At 40.8% G+C, this 27,366-nt stretch overlaps 1 protein-coding gene across 5 annotated transcripts in view; it reads right to left on the minus strand.

Annotated features, from left to right (window-relative positions):
• Positions 1 to 27,366, minus strand: part of Astn2 (astrotactin 2) — an 833,116-nt gene that overhangs the window by 38,422 nt on the left and 767,328 nt on the right. For all 5 annotated transcript variants that reach the window (XM_026393328.2, XM_026393327.2, XM_026393326.2 and 2 more), the window contains one exon: positions 15,090 to 15,231. In XM_026393328.2, coding sequence (XP_026249113.1) covers positions 15,090 to 15,231 — 142 coding nt within the window. The remainder of the gene's footprint in view (positions 1 to 15,089; positions 15,232 to 27,366) is intronic.

Consider the following 27,366-nt stretch of genomic DNA (forward strand, 5'->3'; position numbering starts at 1 on the left):
TTCTCTAACCGTATACACTGTATATCTCAACTATTCTGTCACCCATGTTTTCTTTCAATTTATCACCTCCTTGCTTTCATTTCAAACACTCCTTCTGCCTGTGATAAAAAATAACTTCCCTAATTTTAAATGTTCAATGGTGACCTCTTCCAGAGTCAGCTCAAAGGCTCTTATCCAAGGGGTACCAGCTGTTAGAGATCACATCTTCCTCAAAACTCTCAAGCCTTCATTATGGGGCAAATTACTTTCTAACTCAAGGAGAATTAACTGCTTGCAAGTTTGTCTCTCAAATTGGGCAAAGCCCTCTCCATCTGAGTCATAAGACTTCAAATTCCAACTTGACCTGTGCCTAAGAGAGAAATGCATAAGAATACACAGGTGTGGGCCCTATAGCCAATTTGTGATATAATTATAGTTCTGTCAGTTACTATTAAGTGACCTTGGCAAGTCATATTTAGACTTTCTGTCTTAATTTCCTTAGTTACAAATTGGGAAATCATATTACCTACCATTGTGGATATATTGTTAAGAGTACTATAAGGTTCCAACAGTCAATGGACTTAAAGATGTTAGCACAGTGCTGACATGTAATAGAGTTCTATAAACAGTCTACAGTGACAGTGATTAGCAGGCAGAGAGCACACCATTACTATGTTCTTGGCTAATAGCTACAGTTGTTTACATGAAAGACTGACTCTGTCCATTCATCTTGTATTGCCTATTATTAATCTTTGGTGCTCACTGAATAGAACACCTACTAAGTGCCAAGGTATATGCTAGAAATTTACAGGTACTTAACTCATGGTTTTCTGAAACTTGTCTTACATTTGGATCACTGGCAATATTAGTTCACTATGAGCTATATTAATGATACGTTCAAAGAACAGTAGAACCCATTTGTTATGTCAGATGTTTTGGAAAATTGATCCTTTCCCACATTGGTCACATCTCTTGTCCAAAGGACTCCTGGGAGATGTTCAACGAGAACAGAGAAGTGTGAGCAAGTACACAGAGGGTAGAGCATTAGACAAGCAAAAGCCCCCTGGTCATCCCAGATTAAGACCTATCAAAGAAAAATCTTATATATGTACTTGATATTATGCTGGAGACCCAGTTCCTTGGAACTTTGCATGTACCACCCTGCATTTGTTTCACACCAAAATTCTTTCATAGGAGTAGCAATATCCATACTTTACATATATAGAAATTATGACCCAGGGAAAATAAGTATCTTGTGCAGTCAGAAAGTCTGAGATTTAAATGAACCTAGGATAGTGTGATTCAAAACCCCATGTTCTTAACCTCTCAGATACTCAAGAGGATAAGGGGTGCATGTACACTAGGATCTAGCACAAGAGAGCAACAGGTGCATTGTAGTGAACTTAAGAGCCCTGGTGCAGCCCAGCTCTGCCCCTGGATGTCTGAGTGACCTGGGTGGGGATGCTGGTCCCTGCAGTGGGCTTCAATTTCTCCAAAAAGATAGCTTTAAAGTCAGTGATGCTGTGGTCACAAGTGCTACTAATCTGTGGTGATTCAAATATAAAAGCAGAATGGGGTTGTTGGTGATGGAAGAGTCTGTCCTTGGGGGAAAGGAGAAAACAGCAGAAAGAAAAATTCTGGAAGTCTGGATTCTGTCTTGCCTCTGACTTTCTACACATCATTAATGGTGATCCCCTGCAGTCGGCTAACACCTTCCCAGTGATGACCTTAAGACGGCTTGTAGTGACAGCCTCTTTCACAGATGGAGTGGGGAATAAGGGGTGGAGAGACAGCCTTCACTGTGCAGTGATGAGCTTGCAGCCAGGGTGATGGGAAAAGGGAAAGGTTAGGGCCCAGCCTCTAGTTTGTGCTATTGTTAGTGTCCCAGATGCTAAGAGCAGGAAGGGACTTTTCTGTTGATCCCGTCGTAATGGCGAGGAAGCTGAGGTTCAAAAAGACAAAGCTCTTTGGCAAACCCTAAGTGGATGCTCAACAAAGCTGGGCACAAAGTCTAGGTGGAGCTTATGACCCCACCATGGATGGAGCTTATGACCCCACAGAGTCTAGGTGGAGCTTATGACCCCACCTTGTTACAGGTACAAAGCTGGGCACAGAGTCTAGGTGGAGCTTATGACCCCACCTTGTAACAAGGTGATGCTGAGATAGAAAGCAGCCTGCTGGGAAAGCCATGGATTGGGAGTTGGGGTTCCCAAGTTCTAATCCTGGCTCTATTTTGACTATGAAGCCTGCAGGTTCCTTAGGCTTCTCTCTATATATACTGAGGTCCCAAAATAACAAACTGCAGATTAATTACAACCTTCCGAATTGGTTTATTTGGCCAATTGTAAATTAGTTGCCAACATATACTAATTAAGAGATTTCACTGAAACATCTGGCTTAGAAGATTTGTCAATACAGGACCATCATTCTCACATAGTAAGGAGTAGCTGGAGCTAAATTCACCATGTTCGTAGCTCACCACTGGCCCCAGTCCTCCCTGTTATCAAGCATTTTGGCCACACTGACCTGGTGACATCACTACCAAACTCCTCCTTTCAAAGCCTGGCTGAGCACTTGCCTCATGCCCATGTGCATTCTGCTCTCCTCAGCACGGTGTTCTCACAGTTATCTGAGATCACCAGCCCACTAAGGGCCAGTGATAGAATGTTTCCTGACAGGGAGCTGAAATCCATCTCCCCTGTAGCTTTATAGTGCACTGCAGCTCTCTGGGGTCAGAGTGAACACATCTGTGCCCTTTAACCCTGCACAACTCTGCAGAAGGCTAAAGACATTGGGCTCAGCCTCCCGTGTCTTTTCTGTTTAACATGAACAAACAATCCAGGGCACTCAAATATTCTTTAGAGGCATTATTTCTAGGGCCTTTGGTGACCTGCTTCCTTTCCCCTGGGCATTGTTCAAATGCTTCATCTTTCTCTTACAAGTCCCTTGTTCTCTGTGGCCATGAAGCACATTACACTATTATCTCCCCTGAAGCTTTCCCATGCTCCTCATGGAACCATAATATGATGGACAAGGTCCTGCCAAGGTCCCTGCTCTGTATTCAACTCTCCTTCTTTCCCTTGACCTCCGTGTGCCAGTCACCCTCTCTGCTGTACCATGCTACCTCTTGTTTCTCAGCCAACCCACAATCTGTCCTCTGCCTGAAACCCTCTTCACTCCACATGAGCTTCTGATGATACCATAAAATGAGTTTGGTGGCTTGAAACAACCAATATATTGCCTTATAGTTCTGGAGGCTAGAGGTCTGAAGTCAAGGGCCATCAGAGTCACATTCCCTCAGAGGGCTCTCCGGGAGCATCCTTCCTAACCTCCTCCAGCTTCCGATGGGCCATCCTTGGCTTGGAATAGCATATCTAAAATCTCTGCCTCCTTCCTCACATGCATCTCCTCTCTATTGCCTTTCCTTTCCTCTTCTTAGGCTGACACCAGTCATTGGATTTGGGGACTAACTTAATCCAGTATGATCTCATCTTGATCCTTAAATTATTACATCTGCAAACACTATTTCCAAGTAAGGTCATATTCTGAGCTTTCCCTATACATGAATGTTGAAGCAACACAATTCAACTCAAAACAACCCCTCCTCAATTCTTTGAGAGGTTGTAGCAGAGAATCCTGACTACCAGTTTGGAGCTCTTCCTTTGTATCTCCACAGCCCGAGGGCATTCCCATCAGAGCATGAGTTTGGCATCATATAACAGCCTGGTCCTTTCTGTTTCACTGCCATAGCTGTGAAATACTGTGGCTGCAGAGACTTTGCTGAGCTTGGCTATTTCTGTATCCCAAGTGCCTACCTTAGCGTGAGGCACCTTGTAGATGGCCACTGTAATCAGTTGTGAAGAAAAGGAAAAGCTATTTCCAGATGTTTGCAGAACTGAGCTAAGACTATGCTACTCTACTTTGGCCCAGCACATTGCTCACTCAGGGACAGACTCAGGGAATCCCAAATTATGAGGGCCCTACCCTTCCCTTTTTACCTGTACCCAGTGGCCTCCCAGATACTCCACTCAACCCAGCCTGTCCTCTACACCATGGTCAGGATTGTCACCATAAAGCACAGGTACCCTGCCCTTCCCCAAAAGTCTCATCTAGCTCCTCATTGGCTGCAGGACAAAGTTCAGGTCTTTTGCTTGGCATTCAAGGTCGAACTCTGCAGCACAGCCTCAGCTTACCATCCCCCTCCAAGTTCGAAGAAGCAGTCTGTGCCCTGTCCCCCTAAAACTCTGGCCGGTGTCCCATTTCTGGATGAAATCCTGATGCAGTTTGAGGAAAGAAACAGCCTGCCTGAGAGTCCCCAGCAGGTTTTAGGAGCCTCTCTGTCTGTCGGCTGAAAAACAGCGTTATTTTTCCTCTGCAAGTCTCTCTTGGCTTAAGATACATGGCTGTATTTGCTTCTGGCTTGAGCACAGCTTTTCCCCTCTCAGGGCCCTCAACTGCGCACTTTGGAGAGGTCAGTATGACCTGATGTTAAATGGATTTGAGCCGTTAGATTGCCCCCCTTACCCTCATTCCCTGACCAATAGGACTGGTACCAAAGCCAGGGAAGTTTACATTCTACCCAAGTTTGGGGACATTAGAATTCCCTGGATCCTGGTGACCTCTTGAATCCTTGGTCACACTCAGCTGGCTGTTCAGCTCAGAGCCTAAAATAGGCACAGACCCTTGTACTTAGGCTGGGTGTGAGGTGAGGGATATAAGGGTATGGGAAGGAAAGGAACAGGGGATGGAGGGAAAGAGATCCTAGGACCAAGCAAGATAGACACAGAAATGATAAGAGAATAGGAGGTATAGTCATGGAGAGAGCAAGGAGAAGATAGGGACCCAGAAAGAAAAAAATCCAAAAACAGACTGACACAGAATAGGAGGTAGCATTTATGAGAGAGAGAGAGAGAGAGAGAGAGAGAGAGAGAGAGAGAGAGAGAGAGAGAGAGAGAACAAGAAGGCAAAAGAAAACAGAGAGCAAAAATAACAAAGAAAAATCAGACAGAGGCAATAAAAAATGGACAAAACAAGAAAGCAGAGATGTTGAAAATATGGAGAGCAGTTTAGAAAGGAAGGAAGAAGGGAGAGATGGAGGGAAAAAGAGAAAGAATAAAGAAAATAAAGGAAGACAAGAAGAAGGGACAGAGTAGGGGATGGAAAGAGAAAAGAGGAATGAAAATTTAAAAAACAAATAATTATGGTAAAATTTTACAGTGGGAAAGAAGTCAGAAAAGAGCAGGACAGGAACTGTGTCAGGCCCTCCTGGCCTCTTTCCCTGGTATGTCCTGGATCCACCTTGGGTGGTGGCTTCAGCTTACATTGGTTCAGAGGCTGCAGTGACCTAGGCACTGGTCAGCAGGCAAAGCTTCCTCACTGCATATCTCCTTTCTCAAAGGAGCTGGAAGTCCCCTCCAAGTTTGGCTGGTTCACATCTGGAATTTGAGCCAGGAAATCCACTGAACAGATGGGGTCACTGAAGCTAAGAGAGAGTATATAGCCATAAGCTGAATGAAATTCTTTCACCGGGCTTCAGACAATTAATTGCCTCACCAATTGCCAGAGATGTGGTCTTTCTCCTTGCCTCCATCACTTCTTGAGATGCACAGCTTCTGAATTCTGAAAAGGTCCTTTGATATGGCTCCTTTCAGTTCCTCTTTAACAAATGGAGAAACTGAGACCTCCCAAATAGAAATCACTTGCCCAAAGACCAACAGCTATTCAGGACCAGTGGCAGATGACCCTGGGTCTTTCATCTCCCATCATCTGGGCAAGCACTTTTGAAAGCCTGGAGGGCTCCCAATGAATTTCATGTTATTTCCAGTAAACTTTGTGCTGATTCTTGGCACATAGAGAAGAAATGAAGAGGATAGGGTAGGAATGTAAATAAAGAGAAGCATTGGGATTTCATCTGATACATAATTATAGTATCTGTGGTAGTAGCCCTGGCTGCTTCAGCAGTGTGCTACCCAGGCTGCACCTGGAAAGGGATGTGGTCCATACCCCTTGGGCTTTAGGAATGGTATCTTTGGGCCAGTGGTCTGAATTTCTTTTCAGAGATGTGAGAATCTAGAGACTAAGAAACAATAGCAGATGAAAGTTGGAGATCAACAGCTACTAAAAAAAAAACAGCACTGTGAGTCTACCCTTATGGAGAAGTAGGTATGCTCAAGATCAGAATTCAGCTCTTTGCATAATACTGGGAGGGCTGGAGGCAAAGACAAAGTTTGGAATTTAGGGTAACCACTTAGCTTTTGGTGGGAGAACTGAAAATTTGTATTGCATGTTTGTTCCAGCCCATCTAGGAATAGGTCTTTATGTAAAAGATCTCTTTCCCACAGCTTCCACCTGCTGACTCCTGTCACTTCAACATCCCTAATTCTTACCATAATATAGTGTGGTAAATTCCTGTTTAGGCATTGGCCATGAATTGGCTGGGTGCAAATATTGGCTTCTCCACCTATTAGCTTCATGACTCTGGTCAAGTTATCTAACCTCTCTGTTCCTTGGTAGACTTAACTGTTGGATGATAGTAATAGCAACTGCCTGAGGTTATTGTTTTGGGGACCAAATTACCAAATTACCAAATTTGTCCCTGATGAATGAAGATCTTTCTATGGTTCCTGGTACCAAGTCCTGAGCTGCTTCATCTGCCATGCCCTTCCACCATGATGTTCTACTCCACCTTGGGCCCAGAGCTATGGGCCCAATTTGATGGTAGACTAAACCTCTTAAGCTGGGGGCCAAAATAAACTTTTCCTTCTCAACATTTTTCCTCTCAGGTCTTTTGGTCACAATAATGAAAAATTTGAATAAAACAGACATTGGTATTGAGAAGTGGTCTTGTTACTGTGTCTAACCTGACTATGTCGTTCTGAAGCTTTTGAAGGTGGTTTGCAGGAAAGGATGAATTTGGGGAAGTTTAGAGAGGCAAGCTGGAAAAACTTTAGCATGTTGTAAGTGGAGCTTAATGGGTGATTCTCATGGGAGTTCAGAAGTCCAGAATGCTGATAGGACTGTGGATGATAAAGACTAGGCTCATGAGGTTTCAGAAGAGGAGGACTATTGGAAATTGGACTAGCATGTTATTTTCTGGAAAGGAAGTAGGCTATATTTTCCCAAGTCTTGATACTTTTTGTGAGACTGAATTTAAAGATGATGTACTAGGTCATCTGGTGGAGGAAAGTTTAAGGCAGCACAGCATTCAGGCAGTGGTATGGATATTGTAGCAACTTTTAACCAAGTTTACTATGAAAACAAGAAGCAGAGAGGAGAGTGTAAAAATATGAAAAATTTACAAAATTTTGCCAAGAAAGTAAAATAAAACTGGGGACAAGAATGATGTGGTTGTTGAAGAGATTACAGCCACTAAAGAGCTGCTAAGTACTTTACAAAGAGACAATAGGACAGATGGTTTGAGGGCATCTCAGGAATTGGCAAGACCACACCCATCTCAGACTCAAGGGTGTAAAAGAAAAAATTCCTTTGAAAGTACCCTTGTAGTGCACAGGGGGGCCTAGGAAATTGTTTCACTGTGCTCAGTTGCCCAGACATTCAGATGTTGCACTAGCCATGGTCCCAGGAGGCTTGGCTACTGCTCAAGATGGTAGCAGACATTAACATCAACCATATGGTGCTGGTTCTGCAGAATTGAAGGATGCTGGAGTTAGGGGTAATGAAGACTTCCACCAAGATTTCACAGGGAGTCCTGGGAGACCAGGCAAAGTGTAGCAGGGTTGAAGTACGTGCAGTCTTCACCTGAGAGTGTGATGCATGAAGATATGAGAAGGAGAATGTAGCTACAGAGGAGGTCCCTGAGATTAAAAGATGCCAGTAATGTGAGATGTCTGCTAAGGAAAACTGTAGAAATAGGGCAAAAATAAGCAAAGAGAGGGTATGGAACCACCATTTGACCCAGCTATTTTCCTCTCCTCAGACTATACCCAAAGGACTTAAAAACAGCATACTATAGGGACACAGCCACATCAATGTTTATAGCGGCACAATTCACAATAGCTAAACTGTGGAGCCAACCTAGATGTCCTTCAGTGGATGAATGGATAAAAAAAAAAAATGTGGCATATATGCACAATGGAATTTTACTCAGCATTAAAATAGAACAAAACCATGGCAATTGCAGGTAAATGGGTGGCATTGGGAGAAGATAATGCTAAGTGAAGTCAGCCAATGGGAGGGGGAGCTTGAGAGGAATAGATGAATTCTAGATAGGGAAGAGGGGTGTGGGGGGGGGACAAAGGGGGCAGTGGATTAGCAAGGATCATGGAATGTGATGGACATCATTATACAAAGTACATGTATGAAGACTTGAATTGGGTGTCAACATACTTTATATACAAACAGAGATACAAAAATTGTGGTATATATGTGAATTAAGAATTGTAATGGAAAAACAACAACAACAAGGTACATGTATAAAGGCATAAATTGGCGTGAAGATACTTTATATACAGAGAGATGAAAACTTGTGTCCCATATGTGTAATAAGAATTGTAATGCTTTCCACTGCTGTTGTGTAGTTTAAAAATAAAAATAAATAAATAAATGAAAATAATTATTCAGAGTAGGAAAAAAATAAGCAAAAAAGAAAGACCCTGTGGGTTGTAATCAGCAAAGCCATGGGGGCAGAGTTATACAAGCCCTTTGGATAAAACATCAAATCATTGAACAAACATTTATTGCATTTATTGGATTCTTAACTGATATCTCTGCACTCTATTAGGCATCAGAGATAGAGGAAGAGCAAGAAAGATATAGATCCTGCTCTATGTCCTTTCAGTGAGAAAACCAAACAATAAACAAGTAAACAGATACTAAATAATTACAGCTTTGACTGTCTGTATGAGGCAACTGGGGTCAATGGTAGGGAAAATTTTCAAGGAAGTTCTTTTTAGAAGGTGCTATCTAATCACACACTTGAGGGTAAACAAGAAATCAATAATGGGGAGAGCCAATGGAAGACCCTCAAAGAAAGCAAACAGCAGAGATAAAGAGCTTGAGGGAAGAAGAGACTGGCATATTCTAGCAAGAGTGCCTGGTGAATGATGAGTAGAGGGGCCAGAGTGAGAGATGAAGACCTAACTTGTTCTCCCACCAGAATGCTAAGAACATGATGTTGTCAACATTCCAGGTATGATTGCTAAGGTAAAATATATACAAATAGTAATCACAGTGGTTATTCCTCCTCTTGCCACTTGTAAAACACCCACAATAAGCCAGGCAGTGCTTTGGTCTTTTGATATGTTTCAGCTCATTGTATGTCTACAACCCATGAAATGGGAACTATTATAATGCCATCTTACATATGAAAACACAGAGAGGTGACAAAACTTGCCCAAGGCTACACAGAGGGAAAGAACTAGAACCAAGGTAAAAAACAAACAAACAAACAAAAACCACCTGTGGCCAATTGCAAAGTTCTAATTTAAAAATGTGTGAGTATGTTCATGTATGTGTGATGGTGGTGGTAGTACTGGGAGTGTAGATTCGAAGGATTTCTTCTTATTATTATTGCTATTCTTCAATAAACATGGAGTGACTCTGATAATCCTTTACAGGTGCTCAAATCCTGATGAAAATGTCCAAGCATTTTCTCATCTATGATATAGTTTAATCTTTGCAACAACCTTGGGAGGTATAATTATTTGTGTCCATTTTATGGATAAGACTACTTATTTCCATTTTACAAATAAGAAAGAAACATGAGGCAAGAAGTTCCTTCTCCCAGGACCTGTAAGCTATAATCTGGGCCTGCTTATTCCCATGTCTGTTCCTCTTCTGTGGTAAACAGTGTGGCCTGCTGTTAAAAAGCCCTCTTCAACTCCAACCCTCAGCAGGTCCTTCTAACAACTCCACATGTGTGGGGGGCAGACGTGGACAGCACGTGAGTAGAGGGGAGGATGGACATCAGAGTCAGCTTGGGCATGACTCTCAACTCTATCTCCTTTTCATGTGACTCTGGGCAAACAAATTACTCCCTTAAGTCCCGGGTGTTCCCATCTGTGATATGGGAAATGATGAGAATAGGCTACCATTATCGTAGGGTTTGGGTGAGGATTAAATGAGGCAGCACATGTATTTTGCATGGTTTCTGGTATAAAATAAATTCTCCACAAAGTATTACAATACTATTTTCCAGAAAAATAAGGTGGCACACTTAGAATCAGGATCTTGGTTGGAACTCTCCATCCTTACCTTTGGAAATGCAAGTCTTAGCACTGACTGGCATCAATCTTTCCTAACACAGATGTGAACGTTAAGACCAGAGGAGAGGAAAGAAGTGGCCCAAGGTATGGCTGAGAGTAGTCTGACACCTGACCTCAGCTTCATTTTTTGTTGTTTTGTTTCAATGCCCTGCCTTTTCCAGGGCCTTGGTTTTCCACTATTCCTCTAACCCCACTCACCCCTGCTAAGGAGTTTTCCCCTAAAGACTCTGTTCCCACCATGGATGTTGGCACTTGGCTTCAGTACCCAGGCTCCCTTGGCACTCCTTTCATAGGATGAAGCCAGGGTGGGCTTGGTGCAAGCCTCTGGATGTGTGGGAATGTGTCCCCCACCCCAGGAATCAGGCCTGGCTGCTGCTGGTATGTTTGCTGAGGACCCTTTGGCAGCCATCCATGATTCGAGAGAGGCAAGCCAGCCAAGACAAGACAGAGGCTAATTACCTTGGGTAATAGGAAATTGGACAGCAGCTACAAGAAGGGTGTCTAAGCCTCTAGCCAGGCAAGGACAGGGACCACAGATGCCCAGACTGGCCTCAGTCACTGGCACTGAATAGAAACTCCTGTTCAGGGTCATCCCTGGATTTCAACACCCCAGGGGAAACAGGGGCTGGCTGCACTCGCAGACCTTCTGGGTACCCACCCCCTCTCTCTGCTGTTCTTGTTTGTTTTCATTCAAAGCAAAACAAATGAAACAAACAAGGAAATTCAATTTAAATAGGGCACGGGTGCTGATGTTTCTGTTTTGTTACACCAGGGTGAGCTTAGGACAGAAAATCAGACTTGACTTTCACTCTTCCAATTGGTCTCACCCTGAGGCACTGTGTGAAATTACATGGATGAAGGGGCTGCAAAAGCAATTTGCCTTTCTAGATGGGTGGAGAGAGGGAATGGGGCTGGATGGGGGGCGGATTGGAAGAGAGAGAGAATGTAATTCAAGTGTGAAATGGAACAGAGACTGAGACGCACATACAGAAGCAGAAACTAAGAGGATAACAAATAGGAAAAAGGGAGTAAGGGCTGGGGTTGTAGTTCCATGGTAGAGTGATTGCCTAGCTTGTGAGAGGCACTGAGTTCGATCCTCAGGACCACATAAAAATAAATAAAATAAAGGCATATGTATGTGTGTGTGTGTGTGTGTGTGTGTGTGTGTGTGTGTATAGTTTGTTTGTGTGTGTTTCTTTGTTTGAACCAAAAAGGCCATGTGAGGCAGTGGAATGAACATTTATATATATATAAATTTATATATATAAATTATTTTAAAATATATTAAGAAAAAAGAAAAAGAGAGAATGTCAGACGAAGATAGGAATCTGTAAAGAAATACTTTCCTGAAAAGGTTTTAAAAGATACAGAGATAGAGAGAAACAGAGAGGCACAGGAGGGGCAAAACAAAAGTTAGAGAAATTGAAAAGACAGGAGCCCAGGAGGAGGATAAGGAGAGACAGAATGAGAGTAAATTCCATGGTAAAATTATGCAGAACTCTCAAGCTGTGGGGGATCTGGTACATCTTCATTTTAAACATGCTGAATTGGCACACCAAATACAATGATAGGAATGTTTAGCCCAAGGTTCCAGAGGCAGAAATGGTGGCAACAGGATGTGAACCCAGGATCCCTGGTGGAGAGCCGGGGGGCTCCAGTCTCCTGACACCTGAATCTCTTTGGAAGCCTACATGGGGGGACTGCAATAAGGCTGTGTTCAACTAAATTCTTTTTGAGCCTTCTCTCATCTGAATCCACTCTCTCTTCTTTCTTTCCAAAGGATTCTGGATGGTCATTCCTTTTGGGGCTAGTGGGATTTCAAACTGCTTCATAGGGACAAGTTCCTCCAGGGTTGTTCTTGGAAGAAAAAGACATTGATAACCAAGGACTGAGTCAAGAAGAATAAAATGAGAAGAAAAATTGTTAACATTCCTGCAGCCTTCCTCTGCGCCAGGCATTCTGGTAAAGCCTGTTCTTGTAGTTTCTCAACTCAATCCTCTTCTCCGTAATTCTATGAAATAGAAGAGATTACGAATCTTCTTTTCCAAAGAAAGAAACTATCATGTGGAACAGTGTAAAAATGACTTGCCGGGGGTCAAGTTAGGAGTATGTACAGGGCAGAGTCAGGATCCACACCCAGCCCAGTCTGTCCCTCAAGTCTGTGCTCATTCCACTGCCTCACATGGCCTTTTTGGCTCAAACAGAAGAAAACAAATTTTGGTAAGGAAACTAGCAAGAAGAAAAGGAGAAACCCCAAGAAAGAACACTGGGAACTATCTTAAAACACAAGATCACGTTGGTCAGACATCATAGGAGGAGGGCCGCCAGTGGGATGAAAGAACATTCCAAATAACCCTCTGGCTCCTGGTCAGAGTGGCCCAGATCCCAGGGCCATTAACAAAATCAATCTCAAAAATAAATAAATGAATATATAAATAAATAAAATAAAGAAGTGTTCAGAGATAGGGAGGACAAGCTCATGACAAGCACATTTCCAGGACAGAGGAAGAACGTTCCCTACTTCAAGAGGTGAGTAGGAAAAGTGCCAGGCAGTGAGGAGAAGAAGGGGCACAGGAGTGTGTTCATCATATTTGGAGGATGGCAACTGATATGGCATCTCTTGTGTTAACTGCTTTTCTGCAGATCCATAAAATGTTTCATCGCTCTATATAACGGAGCTCTACGCATTATCCAACACAAGTCCCCTACAATGCCACCCAGAGACATGGTTACTCCTTCCGACCCTTTCTGCTAACTGCTCTCTCTCCCTTGAAGAATGGATAGGGAAGAAGTTAAAATTAACAATCACCAAGGGCAACAACAGCAACAGGGGTAACAGCTGACGTTTCTTAGACTCCTACCAGGAGCTCACCACCAAGCAGAAAGCCTTTGCACATGATCTCACGGGGGCCTCCTAAGAGCCCAGTGAGCCAGATACCATTTCATCTATACTTCCCACAGGAGGAAGTGGAGACTCAGAAGGTTGAGCACCTCATTCAGTAACTTGATATCACACATCTGATAAAGGGGAAAGCATGGATTTCAACTTAGGTCTATCTGCCTCTGGTCATCACCCTTAACGAGGGACAGAGGAACCAGATGACAACCACCAAGAAATTCTGAAAATGCTATTTTCTTCATGGGATCAGAACTTTTAGAGTTGGAGCGGACCTTATGCCTCTTAATCTAGTCATAGTGGCAGGGCTTACTGGTCAGGATGTAAAGTCTGAATTCAGTTCCACCAATCACTATGAGGATTGCAGTCATTCTTTGATGCCTGAGGTACATTCTACCGTCACTGTGAAGTCTAGATGTTTCACAAAAGAGTTCTGACAGCAGAGTACAGGGATTCCTGTCATAGACTATTCACCGCTCCCAAGCGATTTAAGAGAAATCTTGAACCCCAATGCCTCTGAGACACCCGGTGGCAGAGCCAGAGTCGGAAGGTCCAATTCCCAGCTTACAGTAATGTTCTTGAGTTTGGTGCACTAATCTGTTGGACGTTAGCAAAAAGCCTGAATATGTCAAGCACTCAAAAGGGCACCATGGTTTTTGGAAAAGTCACAGTATTTTCATAAAGCAAGCAGAAGTGGGAGATTAATGTGCTTTAGAGGTGAGAGAGTTTCAGAGATTGTGGAGAAACTATTATTTATTGAACATATACTTAGGATACTGTGCTAACCCCAATGTTTAATTAATGCTTAATTATCATTAAACTCTATAAACTAGGTTTCATTATTTCTATTTTACAAAGGCAGAGCTTAGGTCATATAACTAAAAGGACTAAAGTCAGACTTGAATACAATGTTTATGGCCTTTTACACTATCACTAGATTCTAAGTTATCTAAGAATAGGACCTCTGGCTAAGTTAGCATTCATGCCCAAAGTCCGTAAGGCAGTGCCAAGACATAAGAAACCCTCAGAAAATGTCTGTTATATAAGTAAATGAGGTATGATGAGTAAATAAAAATGTAAACAAAACAATTGCTAAATGAAAGAATGAATGAAATGAAGAAATATAAGCATGGATAAATGGACACATGAGATGGATAGAGAAGGGAAAGAGGGAGGAAAGATGTGAGGGAGAGATAAATGGAAGATGGCAGAATGTTGGGTTGATGGATAGGTGAATGGGTGAGTGAATGAATCACTGAGTGATGAAATAAAAGAATGAATGAATAAGTTGGATAATTGATGAACAAGGCTTAGCTTCTTAACAAATGTAGCTTTCTAGGCTACTAAGGGAGATGGCCTATGGATCCACAATTAGGGTATATGAAGAGAGTCAGTCTCTAGAAAGCCATCCAAATGTAGCAATACTCAACAAGGTAGGAAAAGATTGAAAAATAAGCCTCTTTTATTTTCTGAAATTAACAAATGAATCTGAGAATGACTTCATCTGCAAAGGTTTAAATGCAGTGACTTACGCATTGTACCATGGAGATGTAATGGTACAGATACTTCTGTGTGTGTGTGTGTGTGTGTGTGTGTGTATGTGTGTGTGTGTATACATATGTCTCAGATATATAATGTTTCTAAAGTGAAACAGCATGAAAGACAGAAAAGAGCAGTAGGCAGGGGTCCATCCAGCTCTCCTTGATAACTTGCTCTGTGATCTTGATTCCCCTCTGGGCTGCAGATTCTCTGTCAGTAGGATGAATAGTTTTGAATTTCTGCTTTCTTTACCTGGGCTCTTGAGCACACTGATTTTGTGATTCCCAGTGACCATACTTCCCAAATGGACACTTCTAAGCCTCAGAACCTCAACGTACACACATAGGTTGTCTAATAAAACATTTGGATAACCTGAAGAGAATAAGTGCTACCTTCCCTCCCAGGCTTGAAATCATCCTGCCATCACTCCCCACATACCCATCACGTCTTACTTGTAGAGACCATCGGGCTCCAGGCACTTGAAGATGACCGAGTAGATACTGACTTCAGGGACCTCTCCATGGCTTCGACCAGCTGCTACACAAGATGTGCCCAGGCCAGAGAGTAAGTCATCAGCAAAACTCAGGAATTCTCCTGGAGGGAGACAAAAACAGATGAGCTCCCCAGCTCAGGCCTTGATGAGCCAACATTCATGCCCTGCTGTCCAAACCCATTGAAAGTCTGGATACTATTTTCAGGATGATTAATGGGCAGAAAAAAAAAAAAACACAAGATATGAAAATGTTACTAATTACTATCTAGCCCTGATGACTCTTCATTCAAATTTATGCCTGAATTTTTACGCCTATAAAGTGGGAATGCTAATACCTACCTTTATAAGATTTTTTTCTTAGAAAATTATAAATTATAAAATTTTTACAAGATTTTTAATAAAGCTTGTATTAAGCTTAAAATGAAGTAAATTAATATAATAAAATATAATAAAAATACACAAAAAGAAAACAAGGGGATTATGCTTCCTTTCTGCTAGAGTAGCTATTTTGGCCTTGTCACTGTCATTAATCATTAACTTCTTCCTAACTCCTTAGACAAGTCTTTCTTTTTGGGGGATTGCATTTTTCTTATTTGCATAACAAAGAGGTTGGACTAATGAAAAAAGAGATTTTATGTCTCGTAGCTACTCTTATACACTGTTACAGCCTTCATGGAGATCATGCTGTGATGGACAGAGATGTAGACAGTCAAGGGCAAAGAGTCCTATGAGTGATTAGCAATAAAGGTCATGAGTATAGGAAAGGACAATGGAAGAAGTATTATATCTATGTGATCCTCAAACTCCATGATTTCTAAATGTCAATTTAGCCATTGGATGTTAGGGAGCATTTGAAATTTACTAAAAAGAGAACTCTGCAAAGAAGAGTAGAAAGCAAAGAAGAGTAGTCTTAGCTCTGATAAGAATTTGCTACACACACATACACACACACACACATATATAAACACATATGTATATATACAGCATATATATATTTTACTGTACAGCTTTGGGCAACAAAATTCTCGTTTTTGTGACTTAGTTTTCTCTTTTGTAAGATTAAGGTGCTAGAATCATTTTATGAGCCTTGATAAAAAATAAAATAAAATAACATGGTTAATTTATAAGGGCAAAATTAAGATAGAAGCGCAAATCCTATAGTACTGGTGATACATAGCAAAGATTTAGAGATAACTCAATATAGAAACAATATAGAAACGGCTATATCAATTCAATTATAGTGCAACGATGCAATGGGGTATTTTATGGCCATTAAAAATAATTTGTGAAAGAACATGAAGTTATATAAAAGGATACTCATGGCATATTGTTAAGTTAAAAAAACAGGTTATAATATTACAGAATAATCTATTTTGTGGAAATTCTACATATATATGAATTTTAAAGCAGAAGAAAGAAAATGTTGCAAATGCTTAATAGTTGCTATGTCTGGAGGATGAGATAACAGGCACTTTTTAAGTCTTATTTTTGCTCTATCTCTACTTTTAAATTAACTTCAATAAACATATATTGCTTTTCTAACAAGAAAAAGATATCAATAACAATTACTTAAAAATAGATAATGTGAATGAACCAGACGAAATGGCCTCCAAGTTCCCTTCCAATTCTAAAATGGGATGATTTAGGAGCAAAGTTGGCATGTGAGGTATTTTACAGTGCACAGTATGAAATAAAATGGGGCCTTCCAACTCTTATTTCTTTGTTCCTCATCATGCCTTCTGTGGAGTTCCTTGGGCTTTGTATTTTCATACATTCTTAAGTAATAATGCCGGTTCAATTATGTCCTCCCCGTTGGGGATTATAAACAAGCCAATGAAATGGAACTGTTATGGAACCACAATGTTGGTTAAAAACTTGAAAAGATTAGAACGCAGAAAAGACACGTGGGCATTCTTCATCAAGAAGCTGGTTGAGCAGAATATACCTACAATTCCTATTGCTCTTTCAAAGAAAAGTTTCATTCGTAAAAAAGTGCAGTAAAAAAAATAAAACAAAAACATTTTATTCTTCATCTAAAAAGTGAGTCTTTTAACATTTGTTTGGTTGAATTGTTTGGATTGTCCTGGGATTCAGTCAAACTAACTCTTCTATAGTCTAATATAGCAGATCTGATGGGTAGCTTTTTGCAAAGGATATGTACAGTTCATTGACTTGGCACCAGGATACTGTATTCAATGTCTTAATCAGAATTATGTCAGCAATATGCATTTTCAGCTCAACTATAAGACAGACATGGGCTGAAATCTATTGCTACTATTTGTTGAAAGCCGGTAAGCCTCTCAAAGTCTTGGTTTTCCATGACAAGAAGTTAATATCTCTTTTGTGTGTTTCAGGTTTAGAAAGTAAAGCCAAGAATCTAGAAAGAAATAAAGATTTCTAGAGCCAGAGGTTTTTTAGTAAAGTGAAGAGGTAAACAAAACATATTTGTCATGACTTTTGGCATCCCTCATTTCATCTGCAAGCCTCTTATGGTCAATTTCTTCCATGGTTACAATCATAAACCAACAATATCTCCATTCCAACAGATACCAAAGCAGAGCAATGTATGTGATAAAAAAAAATTTTTGAAAAGGGGGGAAAACATGGAATTATTCATTGGATGGAGTGAGGGTCTTGTTTCATTCGGTTTCCCAGGATTTCAAGTCTGGCTGCTTATATTTGTTTTCTTTGAGCTTGGTTCCACGTCTGTCTGCTTTTCAATTTATTTCCAGATAGCCATTGAAAGAGTTGGCTCTTCATGAGGGAATTCAGTATGCTTGTGGCCAGGATTAATTAACTGCCTTAAAGCCAAAAGATGGCTGACATTCATTTTCAAATGGGCATAGCTTTCTAGATATTTCCATGAATTTCAGAATAATTTGGATCATGGATAAAACTCCCATAAACATGATCAGGTCAGTGAGAAAGTTCTAAACAGTTTTAATGTTCATAGGTTTAATTCAAGTGGAAAAGCTGGACAACTTGAAGTGTAACTATTCCTATCAAGTGTACTATAGGTGCATATAAGTGTCCAGTTCTAGTTGGGACTAGATCTGTATAATGATCTCAAGGAAAGTTCAAAGGAAAGGAACCTGCATTTAGTACGAACATTTCCTTTTTTCCATTTAATCCTAACAACAACCAAATAAGTTACATGTTCTTATCCCAAAAGTAAAGATCAAGAGTATAAAATGAGGACTGAATAGAGCTGAGATTTGAACCCCTATTGTAACTCCAAAGCCTTACCTTTTCTTTTATACCATGCTGCCTCCTACAGAAAGTTTCAAAATGAGGGTGTTAAAAAGTGAGCTTCCTCAAAGCTATTCAATTTGCAATTGAATATACACCACTCTTAGTTCTATTGGCCTGAAGAATGAGACCATAAAACAAATGGTCCCTGACCTTCTACAGTTTGTAATCCAACAACAGGAAGGGTTGTTAAATACATGAACAGCCTCATAGGATAAACTGTAAGATTGCTTTTCTTGGCACTCCTTCAGAAGATTTAAATGCAATGTAGATGCAGACAGGTGAATGAAGTGACCCCTCAGTCCCCTTCCTCATCTCCTGGAGGGGATACTAAAAAGGTCTGTGAGCATCTCTACGTACAAATGCAAATCAGTGAGATTCAACCACAGTATGGTGGTGGTTCTACAATGTACTATACTCCACATGTGGCCACAGTACAGTCTTATAAGTAGTAATACAGGGCAGTGGCTAAGAACATGCACTCAGAATTCACACTGCCTAGGACTTAATCCTGGTACAATCCCACTTAGTGCTTGATTTGGACAAGTTCTTTAACCTTGTACATCTATTTTCTTATCTGCTAAAATTAATGGCATCTAATATGATTTTGTGAATATCGTATAAAATATTGTATATAAACTATTAGCAAAATGCCTAACACAGTAAGGGCTCAAAAATGCTGTCATTATTGTTTTTGTTGTTATTCTTGTCATGGTAACAGAGATAAAGACTTAGACATTTTTTAATACATACTTCGCCATTCATAGATGATAAAACTGAAGGTCAGAGAAAGAAAGTGGCATGACCATGGCCATACCCAGAGTGGGAGGTAGATATGGAACAAAAACTTGGTGTCTTCACTCCTATGGTCTAGGATCACTTATATCAGCCTGCCTGTGAGATATTTGGAGAATTAAAGGGCTTTCAAAGCTGCCAGAGGAGCCCTTTCTCCTCAATTTCTGACCACTTTTTTCAGCATGAATGATATATATTTACTGGGCATTGACTATACAATAGGTACCATGTTAGGTCCATGGTTCCTTTCTGCCATCTTCTTAAATCTGGAATTACTGAGAAAGAAACAAATCTGAGAAGAAGCAGAGAGATTCAGTAGGTTTCCAATATATAATATATTCTAACAGCAGTTTACCAATTAGAATATATATAACCCCAAAGGTAAGGATGAACACTAATGATAGAGGGGACTAGAGTGCGTCTCCTCTATTAACCTCCAACCAGATCAACTCTGACTTGATCTAGGTCATATGCTAATGGTCTGTGTTTTATTTAGTTTTAAAAGACTGTTTATAGAAACCTGTTTTAAAAGTTTTATGGCTAAATAGAGAAGAATGAAATTATGTCATTTGCAGGAAAATGGATGGATCTTGAGAACATTATGTTAAGCAAAATAAGCCAAATTCAGAAAGTCAAGGGTCATGTTTTCTCTCATGTGAGAAAGATAAAGAGAAAAAAAAATGGGGGAAAAGGTGTAGGAGAAATCATGAAAACAGAAAGAACATAAAAGTAGACTAGAGGAAAGGGACCAGGGAGGAGAGAGGAAGGAAGGGAAAGGGGAGATACTGGGGAATGATACTGATCAAATTATATTGTTATATTGTGTGTATGTACGAATATGTAACAATGAACTCCCACTACAGCATGTAACTATAATGCAACAATAAAATATGAAAAAGATCAAGGCTAAACTAAAAATGTTTGAATTCTAAAACTGTGCCACATCCCATTGTTGAAAAGGGAGATCAGGAATACTGCACCCTAATTTAAGGATTTACAGCTACTCAGGGGCCAGAGTCCAGAGCCAAATCCAGCTCTCTTGCAACTGAGCTTCATGAGCCTTTCCTTGGGCTACTCTGCCTGGGATGCTTCCTGGGTACAATGACATGTTCCCATTGGAGAACCCTCCATGAACCCAGGATGCTGCCCCCCTCTTCACCCAAGCCTTACCAGGTCTCTGACAATCTTTTTTCTGTTTTCCATTCCTTGAAAACAGGGAGTTGGAAGTCGCTGTTCAGGAATGTGCCTGTTCCCCATTACAGCTCTTCTGGGGCTGTAACCCGAGTGGGCTGGGACCAGACCCCCACACATTTCTTTATCCCCTCAGACTCCAGCCCTACTCTCATTATGTTCCTCAGAAGAGGTTAATCGTGATTCTGTTGCAGCTTCAGAAAAAAGCAACAAAGCACAGAGCAATTTTCCTAAAGGCCTCACCCCCCTCCTCAACTCTCCCTCTCCTTTCAGCACTTCCACAACCCTCTCTCTCCTTGTTTTCCCTCTTTTTCTCCCCTCACCCTCTTCCTTCTGATTGGGTTGAGGTCATAGTCAAAGCTGGCCACAAGAACAAATTGAAAACAGGTTGGGAGAAAAGCAGTAAGGAAATTCCAAAATGGAAGGGGGTATGCAGTGAGTTATTTAGCTCAGGTAGGGAGAAGGGTTCCAACTCAGGACTCTGTATTCTTCAGAAAACACCAAGGGAACTTAGTGGCTGCTCTGGGGCTGGGCTCTCTGTAACTTGCACATTCTCCAAATAGGTATTTACTATGCATCAGTAACTGCATAAACAATAACTGGGCATGACACCCAAGGAGAAGCAGGGCTCTCTGTGCATTTCCCCATCTTTCCTTCACTTGGGCAAATGTAGACTTTCAGAGATTAAGGGCCTCACACCTAACACTTGCAATTAGTTCTTTCCTTCCAAAGCATAATGTTACTTAAATTCAAAAAACCAGTATGTAATGATGCTTACCTTTAAGGTACAGATGTATGAGTTAGTGGAAAGACAGTTGGTTTGTGGGAAAGACAAGGCCTAGTTTTGAAGCCAGGCCCACCACTCATCAACTATGTATTTTATCTAGGGATGAGTGATTAAATGTGCAGAGTACTTCTTCATCTGAAAAGGATATGGTCATATCTATTTCAAAGAACCAGGTAAGGAATCAATAAGATGACATATAGTATATCCTGTCCATAGATGGCTTACAAATGTCAGTGCTCCCCTGGCCCCTTCTACTTTAATTCCATCAAATCTCATTAATCTGTCTAGAGGCTACATTTTTATTTATCAAATTCATTTGCTTTTAGACACATTATATAATATCTAACTCCCAAGAAACTTCCATTTTTTTTTTTTTTTTTGCAAAGGGAAGCAATTTTGCAAAGAAAAAAGGAGAGAGAATATAGAAATGTTTACTTGCCTCTTACTGTGTGGTATGAACTATGCTTGACATTTTTACCTACATTCAAAACAATCTGTCTGGATTAAAGTTAAATACAACCAAATGGATCAGGTTAATTGTGCTTTTACAGGAGAGGAAATAAGGGTAAAAGAAGATTTTAAATATCTTGCTTATAAAGATCCACCTAGGAATGAAAAAGGCTAGAACCAGAACTTTGGGATATGAAGTTGGGCTTTTCCTACTACATGTTTGACTCCAGACTATGAGATGTTTAAGGTGGAAATTGTGTTTTGATCACACCTGAGTTACCAGAACCTCGCACAAGGCTGGCCATGCCGCTGTTTATAGAGTTCTGTAAAATTGAACTTAAGTGTTTGATCCACTCCCAACCCCTCAACATCAATACTGGGCATTTGAAGTCTCTCTTGGGAGAGCCAGGCTGTTTCCTGCATGAAATGTTAGCAGTAAATGGGACTCTCGTGGCACTGGGAAGAAGAGATTGGCACGAAAACAAGAATTAAAAAAAAAGAAAGAAAAACAGGCAAAAGGGGAATATCTACTAAAAATTCCCACGTGCCAGGTATTGTACTAAGGGACTTCTGGTTCATCTTCAAGTCCACACTCCAGTGGATACCATTGGTTTGACTTGCTGAAATGCCCCAATTCTTTCTGCCAACAACATGCTGGTTTTAGAATGGGTCATCAATTCTCCTCAATCTCAGTCTACATCATTTAGGTGGCAAAGACCTCGTACATCCTTCTGAAATTGCCATGTGATGGTCAGAGATCCTATGACAGATGCCAAAAAGAAAGTGATGCACGCTTGATCAATTAGGCTAACTCCTGGGACAGAGACTGAGTCATGATGACATCATTTGAATCTGTGGAGCCAGTCATGTCTGAAGCTTGATCTATCCTTGGATATTTTAGATATACAGGTCAGTGTTTTTCCTTTTCTGCAAAAGTAGTTTCCATTTGATTTCTGCTACTTGCAACCAGGAGTTCTACCAGACACAAATGATTTTTTTTTTTTATCATTGACATTTTGTAAATGAAAAAAAATCAAGTGTTCACAGATCTAAAGTCATTTTCCCAAGATCTTACTTCATATAACAACATTAAAATTCAAATCTAGATCTGTCAGACTCTAAAAATATAAGCCTTCATATGATAAAAATATAGGATATTTGCACCTATGGTTCCAGTGTCTGGAGGGCTCACTTCTTCTCCATACTAGATCCTTGCTTATATGCCCCTTCTTCAGAAAGGACTTATCGTATTCACCCTATCTAAAGGAACATCCATTGTCAAACTACGCCCCCTTTCCCTACTTTATTTCTTTTCACAAAATGTACTGCTATGTCTCATCTACTGATGAATTGCTGTGCTGTCTGCATCCTCTACTATTAGCCTTATGAGAAAGCAATTTTATTCACTTATAAAATAGGGCCTATACACATCAGGTTCCCCATAAATATCTGTTTAGTGAGTGACTGTCTATTGCATGTTGTAAACTGAGTTAATGGCTGGGAGCACAAAGATAAAGAAGAACATTTTAGTTTGAGCTCCCTCAAAAGCAGAGTCAATGACTTGGGTGCAAATAATTTATATGGAAGGTTATCCTAGGAAGCAGGCATGGGGGAAAGTGAAGAATGAGACAAAGAACAGAAAAAGTCAATATAAAGATGCACCATTTTTGTAAGCAATGAGAGCTTCATTTTGCAGGGATGTTTTTTTTTAAAAAAATTAGCTGGATGTGTCCCAGAATGTTTTGCTGGAAATCAGGGAGATGAAGTGCTTATCCACCAGATTCAGATCCCCATTAGTTGATCCCCTACCCAGAGTGCTAATTTCCACATACACTGTAGCTGTACTTGCTAAGGGATCTTTCTGTGGGGCAAAAAATGTGAGTAAGCATTTGTGATCACTGGCAGCATAAGGTGAGCCTCAGTGTACACAGAATTGCAGTTGAAATGGACATGGACCAAGAGGATGTGGCATAACTCCACAGGCATCTGCTAAGATGACCAGATGCCTCCCTTTGAGGAATTTGCAGAAGGAACAACTGCTATGTCTTCCTCACTGAGGTCTAGGACAAACTTGTTGGCCTCGCTGTTGAAATAGTTCACAAGAAGTTACTAGACACCCACTAGGTGCCAGGGAAAGGACTACAACAGTGGACACAACTCTCAACCACACAAACAAAGCCCTTTCCCTGTGGTGTTCACAGCTTAGCAAGGAAGAGAGAATTGCAAGAGTTGCTTTTACATGAGACCTACCAAGAAGTCCTGCAACTTATTATTAATACAGAATTTAATAACATTAGCTCCAGCATTAATATGCATTTGGCTAATAGAGCTTTCCTTTTCTACAGTTGGATTAATTTTTAGGGCCATAAAAGCCCTCGTCATCCCCACAGTCTCGAGGACAAATGATGCTAATGCATTTGGCTGGAGCGGGTATTGCTAACATGTGTGAGGAGAGTTGATTTGGGGACTGGACTGAGGAGGAGGAGAGAGGTGGAAGGAAAGCCAGGCTCCCTCCGGTCTTCTATTACTCTTTCATGGACAACAGGGCATGGTCGCTGCCTTAGAAGCACTTATCCATAGAGGATTTCCTTTCCTTTCTTTCCTTTTAAAGTCACATTTCCAAATGGTATACTATTGTGAAGTGGAAAGAATCAACTCTACACAATGTGCTTCTCATCAGATTCTCAGTTCCTCAAACACTTCCAGCTTTCTCTGAGCTGAACACTTCATTCAACATCTCCTTCTCTGCACAAAAAGGCAAAAACCATGAAGTTGCTGATGGTGGGTCCTAAGAGTCCTTTGTCCACAAATGTGATTAAACAGCACAATCCGGTTTAGAGCTATTATTCTCATTTTGTGAAGAAGAGATGCTTAGAGAGGAGGCAAGTTGCCCAATCACACAGCTACTCAATAGTGAATCGAGGACTTGAACCCAGGGTGAACCTGTGTGCTTTGGTTTTTTGTTTTTTTTTTTTTCCCACCAAAAACACATAATCTTTTCCTTGATTTTCTAAAGTGAGGATGGCAGTATCTACTCAACAAAGGGCTTATAAAGAGGGAATTAAATTAAGTCTGCAAAAATACTTCATAATCTGCAAAGCATAATGCATATATAAGGGAAATAGTTCACAGTTCAAAATAGTTCACGTGGTTCAAAGTAAGAAGATAAAATGTCAAATGAATACCTCTGGAGTCTGTGTGTGTGTCAATAGTCAGGCTGAAGAACAAACCATGGCAGACAAAGTGTGTTAATGACAACATTTACCCACCTGGAAACCCATCCTCCCATGATACAGAGGAATTCCAATGCCAGCAAGTTAACTCAGTTCTCGGCTGGAGAAAGGAATTGGGTAATGAGGATGCTCTTATGAGGAATTTATGGCTAATTTGCTGAGATTGAAGCTAATAAAATTCTTCTCTTGCCAGTTTTCTGAAAAGATGGCTTCCTCCCTTCCTTCAACTCAGCTAGAGTTCAACCTCTTAGAAACTCTGCACACTACCCCATCTAATGCAAATCCATACCACCTCCTCAGCTATACCTCTTCATACAATTCTTCTATCACTAGTGGCAGCTTGCAATGATCAGTCAGTTTATTTACCTCTTTTCATTTTATTACTAAAATATTAGTTCTGTGAATTCAGAAGGCTTGTCCACCTTTTTCATGATCTGCCCAGTATCGAGAGGAGTGTGGGGAACACAGTAATTATTCATTAAAAATCCACCAAATTGGGCTGGGGTTGTAGCTCAGTGGTAGAGTGCTTTCCTAGCATGCATGAAGCACCGGGTTTGATCCTCAGCACCACATAAAAACAACTAAATATAATAAAGATATTGTGTCCATCTACAACTAAAAAAAAAAAAAAAATTTAAATCCACTGAATGAACTGAGGGAGGGATGATGCTGGAAATAACAAATGACTTGGCCAAAACTTTTTGTAAAACATGTTGAGAAAACACATGCTCATTTAATTTTTGGCTCATACCTATTATCTTTCAAAAATCTTTTCTTTGCTACTCTTTGCCTCCATCTAGCAAGATTTAGGGTCCTTCAAGTGGGTTGCCAGAGTTTTACGCTCCTCTCTCCACCATAATTCTTAACTCATTGTCCTGTAATTACCTGTTGGCCATCTTTCCATGTAACCATGAACCTGGAGGATCTATGAAAAAGAACCTAGCCTGACCTATTCAACATCTGAGCTCTAGTGCCTAGACTTACGAAGAATGAGTGAGTCAGTGAACAAGCATGGCTTCCTTCCAGCTGGAAGAAAACCCATGGGGTGGGAGGTGGGGATGCTAGGGTTTCCTTGTGCATCAATCTTTGAGTAATTCCATGAGGCCCCTGGATATTAAGTGAAAGGGCACTGATTAAAGACTCAAGGGATTGACCTGCTTTCCTGTAGGAATCAGTACGAATCAGTCCATCTCCTTCTGCCAAACCAAATGACTACCATTGTGTGTTTATCAGGTTTTCTCTCAACCTTTACTTGATTTGGCCCCAGTGTTCAGTATTTTCCTCTTTATTTCTCTAGCACTTTGCTTCCTCATTTCCGGTGTCCCTGGGATCTTTGTTTAGATGCAGATCCCGGCACCCTAGGAAATTCCCTTAATTGATACTTTTGCTTTTTTGAGGGGTGGGTACTGGGGATTAATCTCAGGGGTACTCCATCACTAGGCCACATCCCCAGACCTATTTTGTATTTTATTTAGAGACAGGATCTCACTGAGTTGCTAAGCACCTCACTAAATTGCCGAGTCTGGCTTTGAACTCACAATCTTCCTGCCTCAGCATCCAGAGCCATTGGGATTACAGGCATGCACCACCACACTTGGCCATATTATTGCTTCTTGCTGTCTGCTCAACTCTCAGATTTCTACCTAGCCAAACCTCTGCTACACCCCTCAGCCATCCACGCTGGCTACCTGTTAACCCTCTGACTCCTCTCAGTTTGCAACAAGAAATGCCTTTATCTTTCTGCAGCCCTCTCCTTCTGTACAGTGTTGCACAAAAAGATGAAAGTAAAAATTCTCACTTCGCACAAGGGGAAACGGAAGCTCAAGAAAGAAATGCATCTACCTGAAGAGGCACTGGGACCAAATCAGGCATTTCCTAACTCCTGACCTTGGGTTTTAGCCACTATGCCATGTGTTATTGTCTCCTCATTTAAACTGTGAGCTGACCCATGACTAGTACACCTTTACAGTCAGCCCTGTGGTGCCAAACCAGAAACCTGGCTGTACTGAGCCATTTGCAAGTTTGCCAAGTTAGATAAATTTACTAAGACACTAACATCAAATTCCTTTGGAGAAGAAAAGGCAACATTGTGTTCTGCCTGGGTTTGAATCCTGATTTTGCTAAACCATTGTAAGCAACTATTAGACTTTAAGAGTGCCTTAATGTTGCTAATCCTCATTTTCAATGTCTGTAATATGGAGGTGAAAGGACCTGTCTCAATGAAATCACATTGAAGATTTATTTAGTGTGTGCAAGGAATTTAGTACAGTATGTTGTACATGGTAAATACCAAGTATGAAAGGCAACTCAATTGTTTTTAATGCTGTTATGAAAAATACCAATTCATGAAATACTTCATGTGTGGTAAGGAGAAAGGGAAAACTCCACCAACCAGGAAAGTGAGTTATTCTTGTGTATTTAGCACTTCTTGTTCTTTTCCAATCAGAACTGCACAAACTGTATGCCCAGAGTTTTGAAATCTGCCAAGTGTCCAAACCTTCCCTACCTTCTCTAAATATAAGCCTCAAAGC

The sequence above is a fragment of the Urocitellus parryii genome, chromosome 4, assembly GCF_045843805.1.
Source record: "Urocitellus parryii isolate mUroPar1 chromosome 4, mUroPar1.hap1, whole genome shotgun sequence".
Classification (NCBI taxonomy): domain Eukaryota; kingdom Metazoa; phylum Chordata; class Mammalia; order Rodentia; family Sciuridae; genus Urocitellus; species Urocitellus parryii.